Source organism: Hyalella azteca, unplaced genomic scaffold, assembly GCF_000764305.2.
Source record: "Hyalella azteca isolate HAZT.00-mixed unplaced genomic scaffold, Hazt_2.0.2 contig9703, whole genome shotgun sequence".
Lineage (NCBI taxonomy): Eukaryota > Metazoa > Arthropoda > Malacostraca > Amphipoda > Hyalellidae > Hyalella > Hyalella azteca.
The window spans coordinates 52968-72266 of NW_025939765.1; the positions used below are offsets into that span (position 1 = coordinate 52968).

General features: G+C 43.4%; 1 protein-coding gene across 1 annotated transcript; it reads right to left on the reverse strand.

The window, feature by feature from the left end:
- Window positions 1-1728: 1728 nt before the first annotated feature.
- LOC108675755 (long-chain-fatty-acid--CoA ligase ACSBG2-like) lies at window positions 1729-15413 on the reverse strand. The gene is made up of 15 exons (XM_047882107.1): window positions 15150-15413; window positions 13369-13544; window positions 12856-12989; window positions 12135-12298; window positions 11893-11931; window positions 11690-11843; window positions 10967-11059; window positions 10552-10694; window positions 9348-9505; window positions 8798-8904; window positions 7653-7792; window positions 7124-7255; window positions 2372-2568; window positions 2040-2151; window positions 1729-1782 (listed from the first exon to the last, which is right to left on the reverse strand). Exons 1-15 carry the CDS (start codon window positions 15411-15413, stop codon window positions 1729-1731), a joined length of 2067 nt encoding a protein of 688 aa, XP_047738063.1.
- Between the last annotated feature and the right edge of the window lie 3886 nt (window positions 15414-19299).

The window sequence follows — 19299 nt, forward strand, 5'->3', positions numbered from 1 at the left end:
TGTAATTTTTATAGGCAAAATGCTCTGCGCGATATTAATTATTTTATTTGAATTTACTGCAATAATATAGAAAGGATGTGAATAAATTCGGCTATTCATACGCCACCTTACACCGAGTCAGGCTTGTGTTTAATTAGGTCTAATGATAACATCACAGACAAAACCTGGCATTCACGGCCGTTGAATCATTAAAATTAAAATTAACAGAATTAACTTAACTATTTCAGTATATAAACCTGTCATCAAGTCAGGCCAGTCGTTGAAATCAGCAATATAAAAGGAAAAATACCACGAAAATACACCTGTCCTTCTCGGAAGGTTAGATTCTTACATTAATTAAATTGAGTATCAATCATAAAGTTAACCAGGACCTTACGGCAGATAGTCATTGACATGAAGGTAATGAACTAACAAGTAACAAGTTTGCCGAGTTAATCTCATACTCTCTGTCAGACAGATAGTTAACGATTAAAAAGTAATATACATGCCTACTTCAACACAATTATGCAAATGCTCTTTCAGTAACAGCTACACGCCAGGCAAATGCCATCCACCTAATGGCAACTTTATCCAATTTTTGAATAACCTACGTTAGCAAAAGAACAAATCACAACTGCATCCGTGATTGTTGTACTGCCTGTGTCTTCACAAGTTGTTTCTGAAGCTGCCGCCTCGGAAAAAGAAGTCTCTAACAAAATCTGGTGTATGCCGAGTGTTGTCTGGAGTTGTGGTTATGGTTCCCCGGTCCATTTTCATAAGAGACCCCCCTCGCGCAAGTACGACACCACCGACAGGGGGTCGCTCCAGAGCTGTAGGGTCGAGGTTGTGTGGTGGTGTTGTCTGAGGTCCTGCCAGAGCGGACATTCCAGGAGAATGTGGTGATTGTGTGGGGAGCTCCCTGGCAGGATGGGCAGGTGTCTGTGTCTGCTTGGCCTATTCTGTTTGCATATGTTTGTAGTGAGGGGTGGTGGCCGCAGCGCAGCCTGGCTAGGCATACTCTCTCCAGTCTAGAGAGCTGTGTTTCTGTGCTGCTTATGTCAGGTGGTGGGTGTCCAAGGACTTAGTTTTTACCGGCCAGCTCCAGCGTTCTAAGTGTCATAATTGTGTGCAAGTGTTTTTTTGTGCTGGTGTTGCCTTGGGGTGGGGGTACTCCCGGTACTGTATTTAGTATGTTGGTGTAGTATCTGTGTGGTGTTTGCGCTATTTGTCTGTGTGTAGGTGGGTGGTTTAGTTTATGGCTGTGGCTATGAATTGTGTTCCTCTCATGTCGAGGTGTGCTTTTATGCGAAGTATTTTTGTTTCTGCATGAATTTGTTCGATGGGGGTGCTTAGTGCGCAGCCTGTGACTATCCTGAGTGCTTTGTTTTGTAGTGTTTGGAGTTTCTGTATGTTTGTGCTGGATAGTGCGGGCGCCCAGGCGGGGCTGGCATAGGCCAGCACTGTTCTGATGAACTGTTTGTATGTTGGTGCTAGTGTTTCTTTGTTTTTGCCGTATTTGGCACCGCCTAGGGCCCGAAGTGAGTTGAGTCTGATGTTTGCGTTCACTATGTTGGTGATGTGAGGGCCGAATGTCATGGAGGTGTTGTGAGTGACCCCTAATATTTTTGTTTCGTGGATGTGCGGGATCGGGGTGTTGTTTAGTGTGATGTTTGGTCTGTATTGGTGCTCCTTTGTGTGGACGTCTGTAGTAGACGTCCTCGATGAGGTCATTAGTGTGTCCGAGGTGGGTTATCTGGAGTAGACGTCTTCGATGAGGTCATTAGTGTGTCCGATGTTGGTTATCTGGAGTAGACGTCCTCGGTGAGGTCATTAGTGTGTCCGAACTGGGTTATCTGGAGTAGACGTCCTCGATGAGGTCATTAGTGTGTCCGATGTTGGTTATCTGGAGTAGACGTCCTCGGTGAGGTCATTAGTGTGTCCGAGGTGGGTTATCTGGAGTAGACGTCCTCGATGAGGTCATTAGTGTGTCCGAACTGGGTTATCTGGAGTAGACGTCCTCGATGAGGTCATTAGTGTGTCCGAGGTGGGTTATNTGTTACGGAACTGCCCAAGCCACGCAGCCAGTCGAGCGCGGGAGCGGACAGACTGTTGTGCGGGACCATTGTGTCCGGATCAACGGAACAGCAGAAGGTCAGCAGCATCGAGAGATACCTGAGTGTAAAGACGAAGCTGCTACTACACGGAATAAAGACGAACAACGCCAGCAGCAAATTTTCAAGAAATGTTCATAACAATCGCAACAGTGCTTCCGGACCACAATTACTCGACGTAAATTACAATAATAACTACTTTATAGCATGCTGCCAGCATCTTACCATACATTAGAAACCTCACATCTTCTTATTCCTCCCCTGCCTAGGCGTCGACTCACTTCTTGCCGTCGCCCACAACTACGGCGTTAGCCACAGCAGGAATTAGCTTCTTGACGGCAGCTTCAATGGGCAGCGGCGCAATATTTTCACCTCCTGCAGTGATGATAATCTCCTTCGCCCTCCCGCTCACGTACAGGAAGCCGTCCTCGTCCATGTGACCAAGGTCGCCCGTACGCATCCAACCATCGTCCTGAATCTGAACAAAGGAGAGTCCTGCTGGCACATCAAGAAGCTTCTCTCAATTCAACGTCTGAATTAGTAACATATTTCCCCTGCTGATAATAATTGTGAAGCTTAGATGCTCTTTCAAAATGGTCTAGTATTACTCTGATTTCCTTTGACGATATGAGAGGCTCAATAACACCTCAATTCTTCTGTTGGTTGTATAGTAGACGGTGAAGGGCATGATAAATATTTTATAGAACATGTGGCATCTCCGTCTCTCTAAGTATTAGTTTCAATGTTTAACCAAATGAGGGCCAAAAATGGGACTCGTAGAAGCGCCTGACGGGTCTTACCATTCACTAAGTGTCAGTAATTAGTGGCATTTTGATGGTCTTGCAGCTACAATCACAGCTCACCAAATGTGCTACCTCATTTGTAACCTGGATTCCCTCACTCACAGTAACCTGGATACCTTCACTCACAGTAACCTGGATACCTTCACTCACGGTAACCTGGATACCTTCACTCACAGTAACCTGGATACCTTCACTCACGGTAACCTGGATACCAGAGTAAACCTGCTGCTCACGGCAGGTTAGTCACTGACAGTTATTGAACAACATAAAATTACGGAGTAAACCTGCTGCTCACAACAGATTAGTCACTGACAGTAATAGTAAAAAAATAAGATTACCTAGTAAATCTGCTGCTCACGGCAGGTTAGTCATCGACAGTAATAGTAAAAAAATAAGATTACCTAGTAAATCTGCTACTCACGGCAGGTTAGTCATTTACAGGATTTGAACAAAATAATAGGATTACACAGTAAACCTGTTGCCCACGACAGGTTAGTCATTGAAAGAAATTGAACAAAGTAACGAGATCGCATAAAATAAACCCGGGCTTGGTATTAGGTTCTCCAAGTTAAAGAAGAAAATTACAACTGACGCAACTGGTCTCATTCTTTCCCACGATACATTCCCTTAGTACGAGTGAATGGGTTCAGTAACGCATCAACACTGCTTGCTCGCGCACGAAGAACTGAACTAAACTCCAGCGAGGAGTCAAGTCATTGTCATCATCCTGAAGGATATAGGCATCTTAAAATAACAAACAGTATCCTTGGCAGGTGAACAGAGACGAAGGCAATCTAACAGGAGGTCTCAGTCACGACACGTCGGTCGAGAGGGAAAACGAGAATTTGAAGTGTCAGGCACTAAACAGGGCGTCAGATACACAGAGCTCTATACTGGGGAGCTCCAGACCGAGCCTCGGAAGAGCACATCCAATGGGTCTGCTGAGAAGCTTTCCGATGCCTCCTGAGGGAGGAAGTTTCTAAATCAAATTCCTTCTATTAATTTCAATGCCTCGACGGCAAGAGAGTTTACGTTCATAGAACTAACTAATTTGCGACGAGTTCTATCAACGTTTCGATGATACCTGCATAACTCGACGGCAATAATATTCGACAGCATTTAGCAACTGCCACATTTTTTTGTTTTCTACCGGCACATTCATTAACAAAGTATATTTACGTCAGGGAAACTATTTCACTCGAATGCTGAGCTACAGCTGCAGCTAACTGTCACGCGTTGTTCAGAACTCTCGTTGCGTCTGCGGAGCGTTATCTGGAGTAGATCTTTTCTATGAGGTCATTAGTGTGTTCGAGGCGCGTTATCTGGAGTAGATCTCTTCGATGAGGTCATTAGTGTGTCCGAGGTGCGTTATCTGGAGTAGATTTCTTCGATGAGGTCATTAGTGTGTCCGAGGTGCGTTATCTGGAGCAGACGTCCTCGATGAAGTCATTAGTGTGTCCGAGGTGGGTTATCTGGAGTAGATCTCTTCTATGAGGTATTAGTGTGTCCGAGGTGCGTTATCTGGAGTAGATTTCTTCGATGAGGTCATTAGTGTGTTCGAGGTGCGTTATCTGGAGTAGCTCTCTTCGATGAGGTCATAAGTGTGTCCGAGGTGCGTTATCTGGAGTAGATCTCTTCTATGAGGTCATTAGTGTGTAGGAGGTAGGTTATCTGGAGTAGACGTCCTCGATGAGGTCATTAGTGTGTCCGAGGTAGGTTATCTGGAGTAGACGTCCTTGATGAGGTCATTAGTGTGTCCGAGGTAGGTTATCTGGATTAGATCTTTTCTATGAGGTCATTAGTGTGTTCGAGGTGCGTTATCTGGAGTAGATCTCTTCGATGAGGTCACTGTACTTTTCAGTGACGTAGCTGCGCTTGAGCTTCAGTGTGTTGTTGAGCTCGCCGGTGGCAAGGGAGAAGTCGTGCGGCAGCACCGACCAGCGCTTCAGTTGGTGGATGCGGGAGATTGCGTGCTCTGAGTTGTACCTGCAAGCATAAATTAGTTTAGTTACTATAGTAGAAATGGATAATTAATTTAGTCCGCTGATATCGCATGTTCACAAAGAATTTAAATGCAAAGAAAACGCCAATTAAATTCACCATACCTTATTTAAAAACAATTTGGAGACCAGCTGCAGCATCAGTGTAAAAAAATTGTATAGAATACACGTACAATGAGAAGGTAAAATATAAGATAAACGAAAGAGATTAAAACCTAAGTAACGATAAACGACAATGGAACATAAAAACCTATAGATTTCCAATTTCAAAAGGATAAGAACTGTACGCGTTATTAGAACAAAAAATATAAAACGACAAATAAAATCCTTAAACCCGAACCACCAGAGGTTCGGGTTCGAGAATAACCGGACTGGCTCCCAACGTCGAAGTGAGACCTCCAAAATTGTGACGTATTACAACGAAAGGAGGGGGAGACTGTGCAGGTTTCCCCCCATTCAATAACCGTTCCGCAGCCAGAGTACAGACTCTTTGTGAGGGATCACTGTCCGTGGTAGGACCAAGGCTGTTTAACACCTTACCAGAGGTGCTGAGAGGAAAGGAGTTTACCCTTGCTACTTTCAAGCGACAACTGGATAAGTTTCTGAAGAAGATCCCGGATTGTCCAGTTAAGGGAAACTACCCTCAGCAAGTGACAAGCAACAGCATCTTGCGTCAGATGGTTCAAAGGAGGGCAAATAGACGGAACATGTCCAACGTTACATCCGGGACCCGAGGGCGGGGTGACCTGCCAACCGACGACTCGAAGACGGAGGACGACGAAGGCGGAGTATCAGCTTGACCTTGGACTACAAAGTCCTAAACTCATCATAAATTAAGGTGGAACCGAGTTACGTTGCACTGTTCAGCATGAAGCCGCCGAGCAGCGTGAGAAGAACTTGACAGGATTAACTTACACGTCGATGGCTGCCTGAATGGCGGCAGCGATGATGCCGTTGGGCTGCTGCTGCACCTCATCCCTGAGCTGCGTGACGGTTGTTACGGAACTGCCCAAGCCACGCAGCCAGTCGAGCGCGGGAGCGGACAGACTGTCATGCGGGACCATTGTGTCCGGATCAACGGAACAGCAGAAGGTCAGCAGCATCGAGAGATACCTGAGTGTAAAGACGAAGCTGCTACTACACGGAATAAAGACGAATAACGCCAGCAGCAAATTCTCACGAAATGTTCATAACAACATGCAACAGTGCTTCAGGACCACAATTACTCGACGTAAAATACAATAATAACTACTTTATAGCATGCAGCCGACATCTTACCAGACATTAGAAACCTCACATCTTCCTATTCCTCCCCTTCCTAGGCGTCGACTCACTTCTTGCCGTCGCCCACAACTACGGCGTTAGCCACAGCAGGAATTAGCTTCTTGACGGCAGCTTCAATGGGCAGCGGCGCAATATTTTCACCTCCTGCAGTGATGAACTCAAACTTGGTCCCGTTGAACTGCATGTTGTTCACTAGGGCCCAGTCATATATTGCAGAGAGGTCTTCTTGCAACCTCTCACTGTCCGTCCAGTCCGTGATGGTCATTTAATATCCTGGTGTCGTCAGCGAATGTCGATGCAGTGGCGTGGTTCACTGCCACATCTACATATGTCGGCGATGTGGATGAGGAAGAGGATTGGGCCGAGTACCGTTCCCTGTGGTGCTCCACTCTTCACCTTAGCCACGCTCGATCTCGAGCCTCTAACAACTACAGCTTGTAGTCTTTCTGTTAGGAAGCTGTGGATCCATGCCAGCAATTCACCTCCGACTCCCAGCAGTCTTAATTTCCTGAAGAGCACTCCATGGTCAACTTTGTCAAACGCTTTCGCGAAGTCCAAATACACCACGTCCATCCCGGCCCCCTCCTCCATCATGGCCACGATTTGATGGTGATGCTCCAGTAACTGAGACAAACAGGAACGATTTCGTCTAAAACCGTGTTGCCTTCTGTTGAAAAGGTCAGCGCCTTCCATGTACTGCACCAATTATTTTTCTGGCAACAACCTTCTCAAATACTTTGATTACGTTTGATGTTAATCATTAATGTAACCGGCCTGTAATTTTGGGGTTTGTCTCTTGCACCTCCTTTGTAGATAGGGGGTAATTAGCAATACCTACACACCTGGATACCCTGACTCACGGTAACCTGAATACCCTGACTCACGGTAACCTGAATACCCAGACTCACGATAAGCTGGTTTCTCCGAACCCCTACGAAGCACTCACGGTTTCGTCGGTTTTCTCTTTGTTGTTGAAGTATCCCATGAAAACGTTGCGTCCCTTCACGCAAATTTCTCCTTCTCCCTGGCGGCTGCTCACGTCAGACTTTTGAATAGAAATTTTTACACCAGGAGCGGCCTGCAACGAACGACATTAAATTATATGTTTAGTATAGTATAGTATCTTCGGCATTGAAGAATAGGCCTGGATAGGCCTGTTATCTCTAAATGTCAGCACCATTCTCTCCTCGGCCGTTCGTGCGATGTCGGTATTCATTTTTACGAAGCTTCTAAAACGGCTTATTTCTGAGTCAGGTAAAATGTTGCTTGAACAATAATTTGTAGATAACGAGAGCTTAATATTACTTTTCAAATAGAGAGACAGAGGCATAATGCTTTGATCCAAGAAAAGAAATTTTATGTTCACTTTCATGTGACAAGAGAAGTTCTCATCACATCGCCAATTACGGCACGAACGTTGTTTTGTTTACATAATCATGAAAGTTAAGAGTGTTAGTGAGTGAAAATAACGTTACCTTGCCAACGCTGCCGCTGCGGTACTGAAGGTTGTTTATCGTCCCAACACCGCACGACTCAGACAGTCCCCACGTGTTAGAGAAGGTCATGTCCAGCGAGGAGAAAAACTCAGACAACGCAGTGCTCAGAGGCGCGGATCCTGAAATAAATTAGTTCTCGAAATACACACTCACAGTCAATTAACTTTATAACTTTAAAAGTTACTCTGCCGGCTTCGCTATGAGTGGTAAACCATTGCTGTAAAAAACGACTGAAAATGAATGCATAGACGAGAATTTATTATAGAACCAAGAGTTTGGAAACGTCGTGTGGTCACCGAAATTTGAAAAAGACAAAAATTTAATAGAGAATGTTCAAGGACGAGCAACAATGATGATTCCTGGCTTGAAAGGCAAGTCCTATGAGGAAAGATTGAAGGTTATGAAGCTTCCAAGCCTCAGTTATCGACGTCTGCGTGGGGACCTAATTGAACCATAAAAGTATACTTATGGCTTATACAAGGTCCCAAAAGGATTACTAGAATTTGAAACAAAAACCAACACCAGGGGCCACGGCTATAAACTAAAAAAACTGCGTTGTAACACATACATGCCACAACATTTCTTCTCGCTTCGAGTCACCGACATGTGGAACAGCCTCCCTGATAGCATCGTTGACGCTCCGAGTATGAACGCCTTCAAGAACAGACTAGACGAAGCTATGCAGGAGCATATGTTCAGTCTTAAACTGTCTAGCAAATTACGGACCAGGCAATAAGTCCAGCAGCTATCTCAATCAATCGTCAGTTATGGAAAGGTCGGGTTCCAAAGGCCAGATCCCTTGTGAATCAAGTCACGAAAAGTACAAGAATTGGCAACAGGCCATGGGCCTATTTCTTCAGTGCCGACACTTCTATTCTATTCTATTATTGAAGCTAAATGATAAGATAAGCAACTCTGTCTTGATAGATATAGAGCACACGATGGGATAAGGCTAAATCGTGATTAATTGATGATGGGCGCGGGGGAAGGGTTAAATTTTGAGGAATTGATGATAATTATTGAGCCCATGGAAAAATGGTGCTAATCGTTACTAACTGACGTAAAGTTTTCCATGTATCCATGTTGAAGATTCCTAACATTGAAGCAAATAATGAGGCACTAACCATTACAAAGAACTCGACCTTTGCTGAGACCCAGAGCGCTTCTGACTTTATTGAAGACCAGCATTTTGGCGAGGCTGTAGCTTAGCAGCTCAAAGGGTGTCAGTCTCCTGTTATGGATTAAATTAATAGAAAATAATGACACTTATTAGAGAGAATTTAGTAATGCTGGCCGTAGTAAAATGACGATGATGGAAAATAGAGCAAATATTATTCGTTGTTTATTGCCTAAAGATTGCTTTTAGTTCAAAATTATTAAAACTTATGACCGTCGCGAGATAATTTCGATCACAATCCGAGTTACCTAAGGAACTGGTAGGTGCATGCGAGATATCATCTAGACAGCAAGGTTTTTGGTATTTACAAGACTTTTTCGCCACCGACCGCTTAAAAAAGATAAATCATCAATCGCTTGATGCACTCGAAGCAAAATTGTCCGCTGATGCCGTATGAGTCCGACCAACACAGGGATAGGATCAATAAGACGGAACTTTAGATACCCTTTGGCCGGGACTGGAGACGCTCAATCCACAACAGTTAGCCGGCAACAAACCTTCCTTGCAACAGCGCCTGGTGGTGGTTGGTTCCCTGCTTCTTAGCCCACGAGACCACGGCTCTCTTAGCAGGAGAAGACTTGGCTGACGTCATCGTGAGCTGCTCGTGTATCTTCTCCAGCAGGCGAGGCACCGCCAAGAACTCCGTGGGTCGTGCCTGGAGCAACTATAGCCTATTATAGGTAACTAAAGGTTGAAAGATTCTGCAATGGCCAATCAGCGAGCTCCTTGTGTTAAGGTTTTATTTCAGTGCTTATATCATAATCCTGCCTTAATCATAAGTTAACCAATGATTTTAAAGGCGAGAAAACGCTAAATAAATTCACCATATTTTCATCGAAAGCTTTTCGTAGACCAGCTCATTCATCAGTTTAAAAAATCAAAGAATTGAAGTTCAGTCAACAGAGAAATGCTATGTAACGGTAGAGCATACGATGATATCTGATACAGAACACAAACATATACGATACTTCCCACGAATTAAAAAATTATTCGATAGAAGTTATTGATGGTCTCAACGTCAAGGGCTACAACCATAACAAAAGTGGGGGACAGTCTAGGGTTCGGCCGAATAGTTGCTACACTCGGCGCAGAGTCATTCTTTGTCTACTTGGCCATCCGATCGAAATTAGTTTCTGGTCAGAATCTCCTTTCTGACTTTATAGTCGCCTCAGAGTATGAGAAGAGTTGGCCGAGCCGAGTCATATAGTGAGCTAGCAAGCTGCCCATAGGCTGGCTCTTCGAATCCTGAGCCGAAGCGGACATAGGGAAGCTAATTTACATGCGGTCCGAGTCCTAGGCGGTTCCTAATTAAGGGTCGCATCCAACTCAAAATTTTGATAGGAAAATTGTCTGCAGTTAAAAAATTGACTATAACTCCTCATCAATTCAATTCAACGGTTCTACTATTATAATTGTTTCCACTATTTCTACTAGTAAATATGTTATTTTTCTTTTTCAATTATAAGGAAATTCATGACTTCAAGATGGTGTGCACATTGACAGCTTAGTCAATTTCAGTTTTAAATCCTACAAATCTTTAATTAAAAATTTATTTATATCAGCGAACAATAAAATTTAAATCGTTAACTCGAATCAAAGGTGGGAGATGTGGAGAGGAGGCGCAAGGCTCCGTTAGTCTGCAAACAAAAATATAATCGTTACGCTTAACTAGTGTTTCTAATTCACTAATTGTACTTCCACCTCTTTGAGGGTGTCGAAGAGTGAGCCTTTGAGCGCGTCCGGCTTGGCAAAGTAGACGGTGCCGGCAGCTGGCATGGCCACGTACAAGTCCACCATCTGCGCCGCGATGTGGTTCAGCGGTAGGTAGGATACGATCGAGTCGTCTGTGGACAACCAAAGTTCATCAATGAAACTGAAAATTATTACTTAATAGACCAATAGTATCGTAGATATTATAATGAAAGTCTACATAGTTTAGTCCTGCCTCGCACCCACCGTGCCTGAGGCTGATAGACCAATAGTGTCGTAGATATTATGATGAAAGGCTACATAGTTTAGTCCTGCCTCGCACCCACCGTGCCTGAGGCTGATAGACCAATAGTGTCGTAGATATTATGATGAAAGGCTACATAGTTTAGTCCTGCCTCGCACTCACCGTGCTTGAGTCTGAAGAAGTCAGCGAAGGCGCGAGCGCTCCAAGTGATGTTGTCCTGGGAACACATCACGCCTTTAGGAGGACCGGTCGTGCCTGTTGAGTACAGTAAATTGTTTAGTGAAATATTTGTAATCAGTGTCCACATCGTTTGTCCTTTTTACTTTCTTATGTACGAATGTTTAAGGGGAATTGACTTCGCTATCATGAGCTAGGGACAGATCACCATTATTGAAGCAGTGAGTTGAGGGTTCTCAACGCACGATATTTGAAAAATTCTGGTTGAAATCATCAAAGCGATAGGGTGGTTAAAAATCGGCAATGGGCCAACACGGCATAAACAACGCTGTCACCACAATATTATTATCTACCTAACTATGTTAGAAAAAAAATTTTCCATTGATATCTCTCCTGTTCATGGTTCACCTGGTAACGTGCTCCAGGCTTACTCTTCTCTGTTATATGAACTTAACTCGTCTAGATCGAAGCGCTACTTGGAATGCTTTAATTGTGGTGGAATAAACATATAATTTATTTGTACTTCTTACAGATATATATCGGTTTCTACCGTAATTTTTATATTCCTCGCCCTAATTTCCTTAATGAGGAAGCACCCGCTTCTCCCATTGATCTCTAGTTTCTTGTCTTCGGCTTGAGCAGGTTCTAGCCGCTCTTACGGTGATAAAATAAAATAAATGAAGGCTGAGATCATACAGAGGGCGCGACCTGAAGTGTAGATCAGAGTGCAGCACTGGTTGACCGCCTGCAGGCTGAGTCGTTGTTGCAGTTCGTCGTCGGGCGTCGAGGCGCCGAGGTGCATGAACTCCGCCCAAGACATCACGCCGCGCTCCCTGGGCTGCCCAAGCCACTGCACGATCGCCTGCAATAGTCAAGAGTGTCAGCAAGTAAACTAACCTAACCTACATCACGCCGCGCTCCCTGGGCTGCCCAAGCCACTGCACGATCGCCTGTAATAGTCAAGAGTGTCAGCAAGTAAACACAATGAATGGGCATTGATAGGTGTACATTTTTGATTGCAAGTATCCTAGTTTTGATGCCAGGTAAGGAGACAATGGTATGTTTCACGAGTTTTTTCAAGTTGATCTAACAAGGCAGCAATTAATTAAGCAGATAAGTTAGCCGGAAAAACATGGGCGAAGCATGTGCTCACCTTGACATGCGGCAGCTTGTGTCGGACGGTCATGATGCTGCTGACGGTGTGGTGGTTGTCCAAGACCAGCACCTGCGCACGGCAGTCGTTGGCGATGCCACAGCTCGCCTCCGCCGAGTTGTTGTTGTACAGCCCCGTTGACAGCCCCCCCGCCATGATGGCCCCTGAACACCACCAAAAAATTGTACGTAGGTAATAGGTTCAATACAAATCACCCTAATACACTCACGGCACTGTAGATAGAACTGTTAGAGAACTATACTTGTACTCGATCATTTGTTCTTCAGTTCCACTCCACAGTAACGGCTTTTGGCTACTTAACGTTCTTGGCATTGAACCACTTAGGGCTATTGGCACCCTGGATGTTATAGCTACTTACTGTTGTTGGCAATGAACCATTCGGGGCTGTTGCACCCAGTGACTATACATACCGTTGTTGGCAATGAACCACTCGGGGCTGTTGGCACCCAGGAAGTTTTAGTCACTTACCGTTGTTGGCACTGAACCACTCGGGGCTGTTGGCACCCAGGATGTTTTGGTCACTTACCGTTGTTGGCAATCACCCACTAGGGGCTGTTGGAACCCAACATGTTGCGGCTACTTACCGTTGTTGGAAATGAACCACTCGGGACTTTTGACATCAAGGATGTTTTAGTCACTTACCGTTGTTGGCAATCACCCACTCGGAGCTGTTGGCAGCCAGGATGTCTTAGCCACTTACCGTTGTTGGCAATCACCCACTCGGGGCTATTGGCACCCATGATGCACACGCTGTGGAAGCGTTCCAGTCCCAGCCTGATCAACGCCTTGGCAGCGGTCGCGCTGGCTGCGTAGTACTCCGCGTAGTTCCAGTACCTGGTAAGCGGAGTCAACTCTCATTTGTATTGTCACTTGCCACCCGTTCGCTTGCAGTCATTGAGAAGTTTCGATCCTGACCACAGACTGTATATACCGGCACGTTTCCGATGTATCAGAGTTGAAAACCTCTACGAAACAAAGGTCCAGAGATTTAAACAGCTTGAGTCATCTACTTCTGTAGACCAAAAATAATTTAATAGTATTTAGGAACTCGTGGCCAAGTTAGAAAACAGATAACAGGAGGTTTGTTTGAGCCAAGACGATTTCGAAACAGAGCTGGGTGCGAGGGTTGGGATATACGCATGATAAATTTGATATCATAGAACAAGTTGGACGAAGTTTAGTGTTGAGATAGTAGCGTTGTCAACGTGCTCACTTCCAAGCATTATCTCTGTGGACGGCGAGGGCAGGCTGTTGGGGGTGGGTGAGGGCTGCGGTGTGCAGGACGCTATGGACAGACATGGGCGCCCGTGCCCCTGGGCCTTCTTCGTCCATTGTGATGGTCACGGCACAGTCAGGAAGCCAACATTTGTGTGACCTCGCAGGCAGCACCTGACATCAGCCCATTCAGTGGCATACACTCGCGTTCCGTGTCAATATAACACGTGCAATGACAATAGAAAACTTTGAGACATCCAGTTCATTCATTATTATTTTCATTGCAATTGGAATCCAGAAAAAAGAGCTTGAATAATAGAGGTTCAGTGACAATATTAGAGTTAAGATAATTCATGAATTTATTTTTGATAAAATACGATGTTAATATACCAACTTATTATTATATCATACACATTGATATGCACTAGGCAATAATGATAAGCAACGTACTATATATACAGCACACCAGATTACCGCACTGATAAAGAACTCGTACCATGAAAAAACGAAACTCTTGTAATATGTTTTGCTGATCACCTGACGTCTATCAGTTGGCTTGCAAAACATGGAGAATAAAATTTCAATATCCAAAATTGAATGTCCTTATCAGCTCAATTTGTTTACTTGTATAGCTAAAGAATTTTATCTTCAAGCCACTTGATGATATGGAGCCGTGTTATCACAGATGTGTCCTCGAGATTTCTGCCTAAATCATTGACCAACAAAATGTAACATATGGTAACATAATAGCGTACGAAGATAACGGTTTTGATTGGTCCAAGATGGCAAACGAAACCTTGAGATAATACGCATACTGAGGCAAAAATAAGATTATCGCTCCCAAAGAGGCTGACTAAAATAACTTACTTACTTTGTTAAGATACGGCGCAGCACCGACGAAGGTATTAGCGCCCTACTAAAATAACGACCGGCGCCTTAGTCTTGCTTGCGCATTTTAGTTTGTATCGTCAAAAAATTGTATAAGTTAGGAAATTATAGTGAGAGGAATTTGATCAAAAAGAAAACGCACTGGACGGTGAAATTAACTGCGAAGCCGCTCGGTTTTGCCTCCACGAGAGAGATGACAAAGGTTTCGCCCGCAGCAGCATGTTTTTTGCTCTCCGAATTAAAGAATACGGCAGAAAATCTAAGTGCAAAAGTTCAAGCAAGTATGAATATCCCATTATTCGAATACCAAATAGATTTACTTTAAAGTACAATAGGATATCAACATACCGTGACGATGACGTACGTATGTCTTGCTAAAAGTAATAAATTCGTCCAGATGCGTGACTCGTTCACATGTGACCGAAGCCTCCAACCATCCCATGAAACTACGAACTAATATGAATAAAATCTTTTCATAGCTATTATTAAAGTCATCGATAGCTTTATTTTAGGCGCAGGGAAAAGCAGCCACGACCGAAACCTTGCACCCATACCCAGATACCGTCGCCTAAAGCTCGTTACCGCGCGGCCCCTAGCTGCACTCAAAAGTTATCAATAGTCAACAGTTACTAAATGAAGCAAGATGGATGGCCTTGCGCCTTCAACATTAATATCAGAGCTTGGGTTGTCAACTTTTGCTGATATTGAAGATCGCGGCTCTCCTTTCAGACTATTATGTCCTACCTGTTCGCGCGGTAGCGGCAAAACTTCAAGAAAATATATACTAAAACTAGTCATGTTGCATGTTGTTATAACAGCAACGATAAAAATGTTCTCCAGTGTGGTGAAGCTCTAGGTTACAATATCATGTAAACATAATTTGTAACTAACCTGGTCCGGACCGTGGGATGGTTCAAAGAGTTCCTCCTCCTGAGGAGTAGCTAGAGCGGCGTGCACTCTCCTGTGGGAGGCTGGGGACCTGAAGGAGGTTATGGTCTCAGCGTTGAGGGGCGTCGACCCCGCGCCGAGGCCCTGCAGCGCTGGGGCCCCGCAGTGCAGCGACTGCAGCCCAGCGCCCCGCTCGGGACCCACGAGGCGCCCACTCGGGGCCGCATTTCTGGGAACATCGGAAAATACAAAATGAAGCTGTAACATGGGGAACATTTATATTCCTAGTTTATAGAATAGAAGTGTCGGCACTGAAGGCCCAGGTCCATGGCCTGTTGCCGATTCTTGAATTTTTCGTGACTTGATTCACAAGGGATCCGGCCTTTGAAATAACCCGATCTTTATATACAGTATAAGTAGCTAGTATTCCTGCAAATCAAGCGCACGCACGGTGCGTAAATATCATTTTCTTAACTCTGAATTAAACTCAATGAAATACATTTTCTTATTTCTTTAATAATCTAGCGTCGAAATGAGAAACTTGAGCTAGAAATATATAGGCAAATTTTAGTTCACAACTGGACTCACCTAGTAACTTTAATAAGCTAGCGTCGAAATGAGAAACTTGAGCTAGAAAGATAATAGTTAAATTTTAGTTCACAACGGGACTCGCCTACTAAAGTGGTGAAGGAATCTCTTGACGAGATGACTGTCAAGTTCCTGGACGAGCAACAAACTTCTCGCGACGCTCATGTTTGTCGTCCGATGGCTGACACGATTACACGTAAATTAAATACCACTTCTTCGCCCGAGTTCCTGCGTAATAGATTAATTATCAGTCGACGATAAGCTAGGTAGTCACATATTACTATTTTACCCTACGCTAGCTCAATGTATGGATATGAAGTTTGGGTCTGTCGACTCGTAGATCAAGAGGTTTTCGATTTTCAACGAATGCTTGGAATGCACGAGAAGGAATGACTCAACCATATTTAACAATTAATAATAAGAATAGTCGTCAGTAACGTGGATTAGGACTTTTTATTTCATTTATAATCGTAACAAATTTTTAATGTTTTTTACCAGTCAGAACTTGAGTGAGTGGCGCAAAGTTTGATGATGATTAATACATTTTCTTAGAAGATGACATAAATGGAATATTATCCTTGACTTACAAATCAAATAGCGATGTCGTATGGGACTTGCCAGTGCGCCTGCTCACTACACGGAGGGCAGCAACTCACTGAGATCAGGAAGAGGAACCTCAACCACCAGGCAGGCTGCAGCACCTGCTGCTGATTGGTTGGTGTCACGCGGCACCTCATCGGGGCCTCATGTCATGCTGGGGACATTTTTTTCATCCACATTTGTTGGAATTAGTTTTTAATTGTTTACTCTGCATTTTTTTCATCCAAATTCGTTGGAATTAGTTTTCAATTGTTTACTCTGCATTTTTTTTTCATCAAGATTTGTTGGAATTAGTTTTTAATTGTTTACTCTGCAATTTTTCATCCAGATTCATTGGAATTAGTTTTTAATTGTTTACTCTGCATTTCTTTTCATCCAGATTCGTTAGAATTAGTTTTTAATTGTTTACTCTGCATTTTTTTTCATCCAGATTAGTTGGAATTAGTTTTCAATTGTTTACTCTGCATTTTTTTCATCAAGATTTGTTGGAATTAGTTTTCAATTGTTTACTCTGCAATTTGCTGGTCGAGTTTTCATCGAACACTAGAAGTGTCGGCGCTGAAGAAATAGGCCCATGGCCTGTTGCCGACTAATGTAACATTACGACAAATCTTGAAGCTGGCTTACACCTCGAATACAGACAACGTTTCAGATTGGTTAAGTGGCTTCTCTGCATTGATCACCATACTAGGTGATGAATAATATTCAAGATATTTAAAATTCAGATAAATAATGCATTTTCAGAAATTTACTTAGCTCTGATTAACTTTAATATTTCGTGAAATTTAATTTGACAATGCTATGTTAGATTATTTTAATCACGTATTTTATTGAACAATTAAAACAGGTTCGGCTTTGAAAAACAGAATAGTGTTTTCATTTACATACCCTTATTCCCTTGTTCATATATCAAGTACGATGGTTTTTTAAACAACCTTGACGTAATCCACAAACCTAGATATTAATAAGCCAGAAATAATTATCAATCTGAATATTGTTAATTATATCTGGCTCCTGCCTGAAATAATTAAAAATTCTATGATTGAGCAACGGCACTTATAATTTTTGTGACCGTTATTTTACCTCTTCCAAGTTTCAGAAGCTCGACAAATTATCTGGGTTCAGACCTTGTCAAATTCGTCTCCTTAAACTAATTTACTCTGAAAATGTCAGCCTTGTTTACCCAAATCGTAATCACACAGGGCATTAAGAACTCAATTTTATTTCCATTGTTCTATAAAGTTAAACTGAACATAAGCAGTTCGTTAGAAAATGCTGTAGACTGTCAGAGCAGAGATTTGGATCACCATGAGAGCCTAGAGTGGGGGATTGTAGCTGTCGAGGAGTCAGTCTGTCTTTTTGATTTCTTTATTTAAAATTAAAAATGATCTTAAAAATCACTTAACATCAAATCCTATCCGAAATAAATTAAATTTTGAAAGATCCTTCTGCAATTATTCTCGTCCCCATACGTCCAGCTGTTGATCCGTTGTACAACCTTTCCTGGAACCCCACAATTTGCGCCACATGTAACCTAGCCACCCTGCACCTATGGCTTCGTGCTGCTGAGGTCAAAGTAGAGGCTATTGTTGAAATCATTATCCACATTATTGACCGAAACGAAGTTTTCTTGAGAATTTCCATTGCTTTCGGCAGAAAAAAGTCGAAGGAGATTCGTGTGAAAGAAAATTAGAGAAATAGCTAATGTAGGCGACCGTTTACGCATGCACAGTGGGCGATCTAAGGCTCAAGTTAGGTTGGGAAGCGCAGGCCCAAATCTATTTTGAGTGACGCGTTGATAAGTTAGCCGCCAACTAGTCCATCCTCCTTGAGATTGAACGGTTTGCGTGATGATATGAAATAACGATATAGACGAACGCACTATTGTTAACTCGGGCATATTTTCTGATGTTAGGTCACTGAAGACGTATTTCTAAACTTCTTAAAACACGGATTTTTAATTTGTCATAATTATTAATTTCTGATAAAAGTCTATCGGTTTTTCGTTGCTAAATAATTAGAACGTTTTTCTAAGCGAAGGTCTTCGTTGTTGCAGCGCGAGTTGATTTTCCGTAATCGCAGACCTTGAAGCCGAGGTAACACAAGTAACGCAAGTCACGGACTCACGGTGTGGCATCACACAAACAACACAGTTATGATATATCGTCACACGGTCTTAACCTCTAGTCCACATTCATTTTACTGGTATCAATTCACAGTTACTGGTTGTAGTACCTTTGAAGTTCTGCCAATCCCAAGCATTCCATTTTCTGAAACTTCCACAACGCTTTTCGCAGAGCAGTAAACTTCAAAACGTGTGTCTGTAGAGGATCGAAATTAAGTCTTGGCGCGATTGGCAGCTCCAAAATGACAGTCCTTGACGCGTTATCGACGATCTTATACTAGCCAGCCTGCATCCTCATCTCCAAGACACGCATTTCACTGAAGTTGAGCAGGTCATCGGTCTGTGCTACAGCTTGGATAGGCAAAGAAGGGTAACTCGGGAAGTACAAGCGAGCATGTTGAACAGTCAGCATGGACCTGTGATCGCCCTCGTCTAACAAGACGTGCATTCTCTGCGGATACTCGAAATGCAACGCGGCGTCGCGCTGCGTCATCACGGCAAAGCGGATTACGTCCCCGCAAACGGTCACGTTCTTAACTTGTCCTGGCAAAGTTTTGATCCAGTCAATTTCTTAAAATAAATCTTGATCGGGCCTGCGTACAGGTTAGCTTTCCATCATGGCCTCTCGGTGAAGGTTTATCGTTCTACGGGACTTACACTCGCACGCTTATCGCTCCACTTCCATGATCAATAAAAAAAGAACAAGCTTCACCGAAATCCTAACTTCAAATTTCATATTGACTGTTTTTTTGCATCACTTAACTCTCAATTAACGAATGTTGTTCAAAGATCTATGTTATTACCAGCAAACGCTGACATAATAAGTGGCAGTGCGTATCA

What these genes read in the sequence shown, in the direction of transcription:
- LOC108675755 (XM_047882107.1), bottom strand. Translation starts at nt 15,413, where the DNA reads ATGTTACAGCTTCATTTTGTATTTTCCGATGTTCCCAGAAATGCGGCC. An exon ending in CTTCTTCAGACTCAAGCACG is followed by an intron (nt 10,695 to 10,966) that starts GTGAGTGCGAGG and finishes GGTTGTCCACAG; the next exon opens with ACGACTCGATCGTATCCTAC. An exon ending in GCAGCGGCAGCGTTGGCAAG is followed by an intron (nt 7,256 to 7,652) that starts GTAACGTTATTT and finishes CGTTCGTTGCAG; the next exon opens with GCCGCTCCTGGTGTAAAAAT.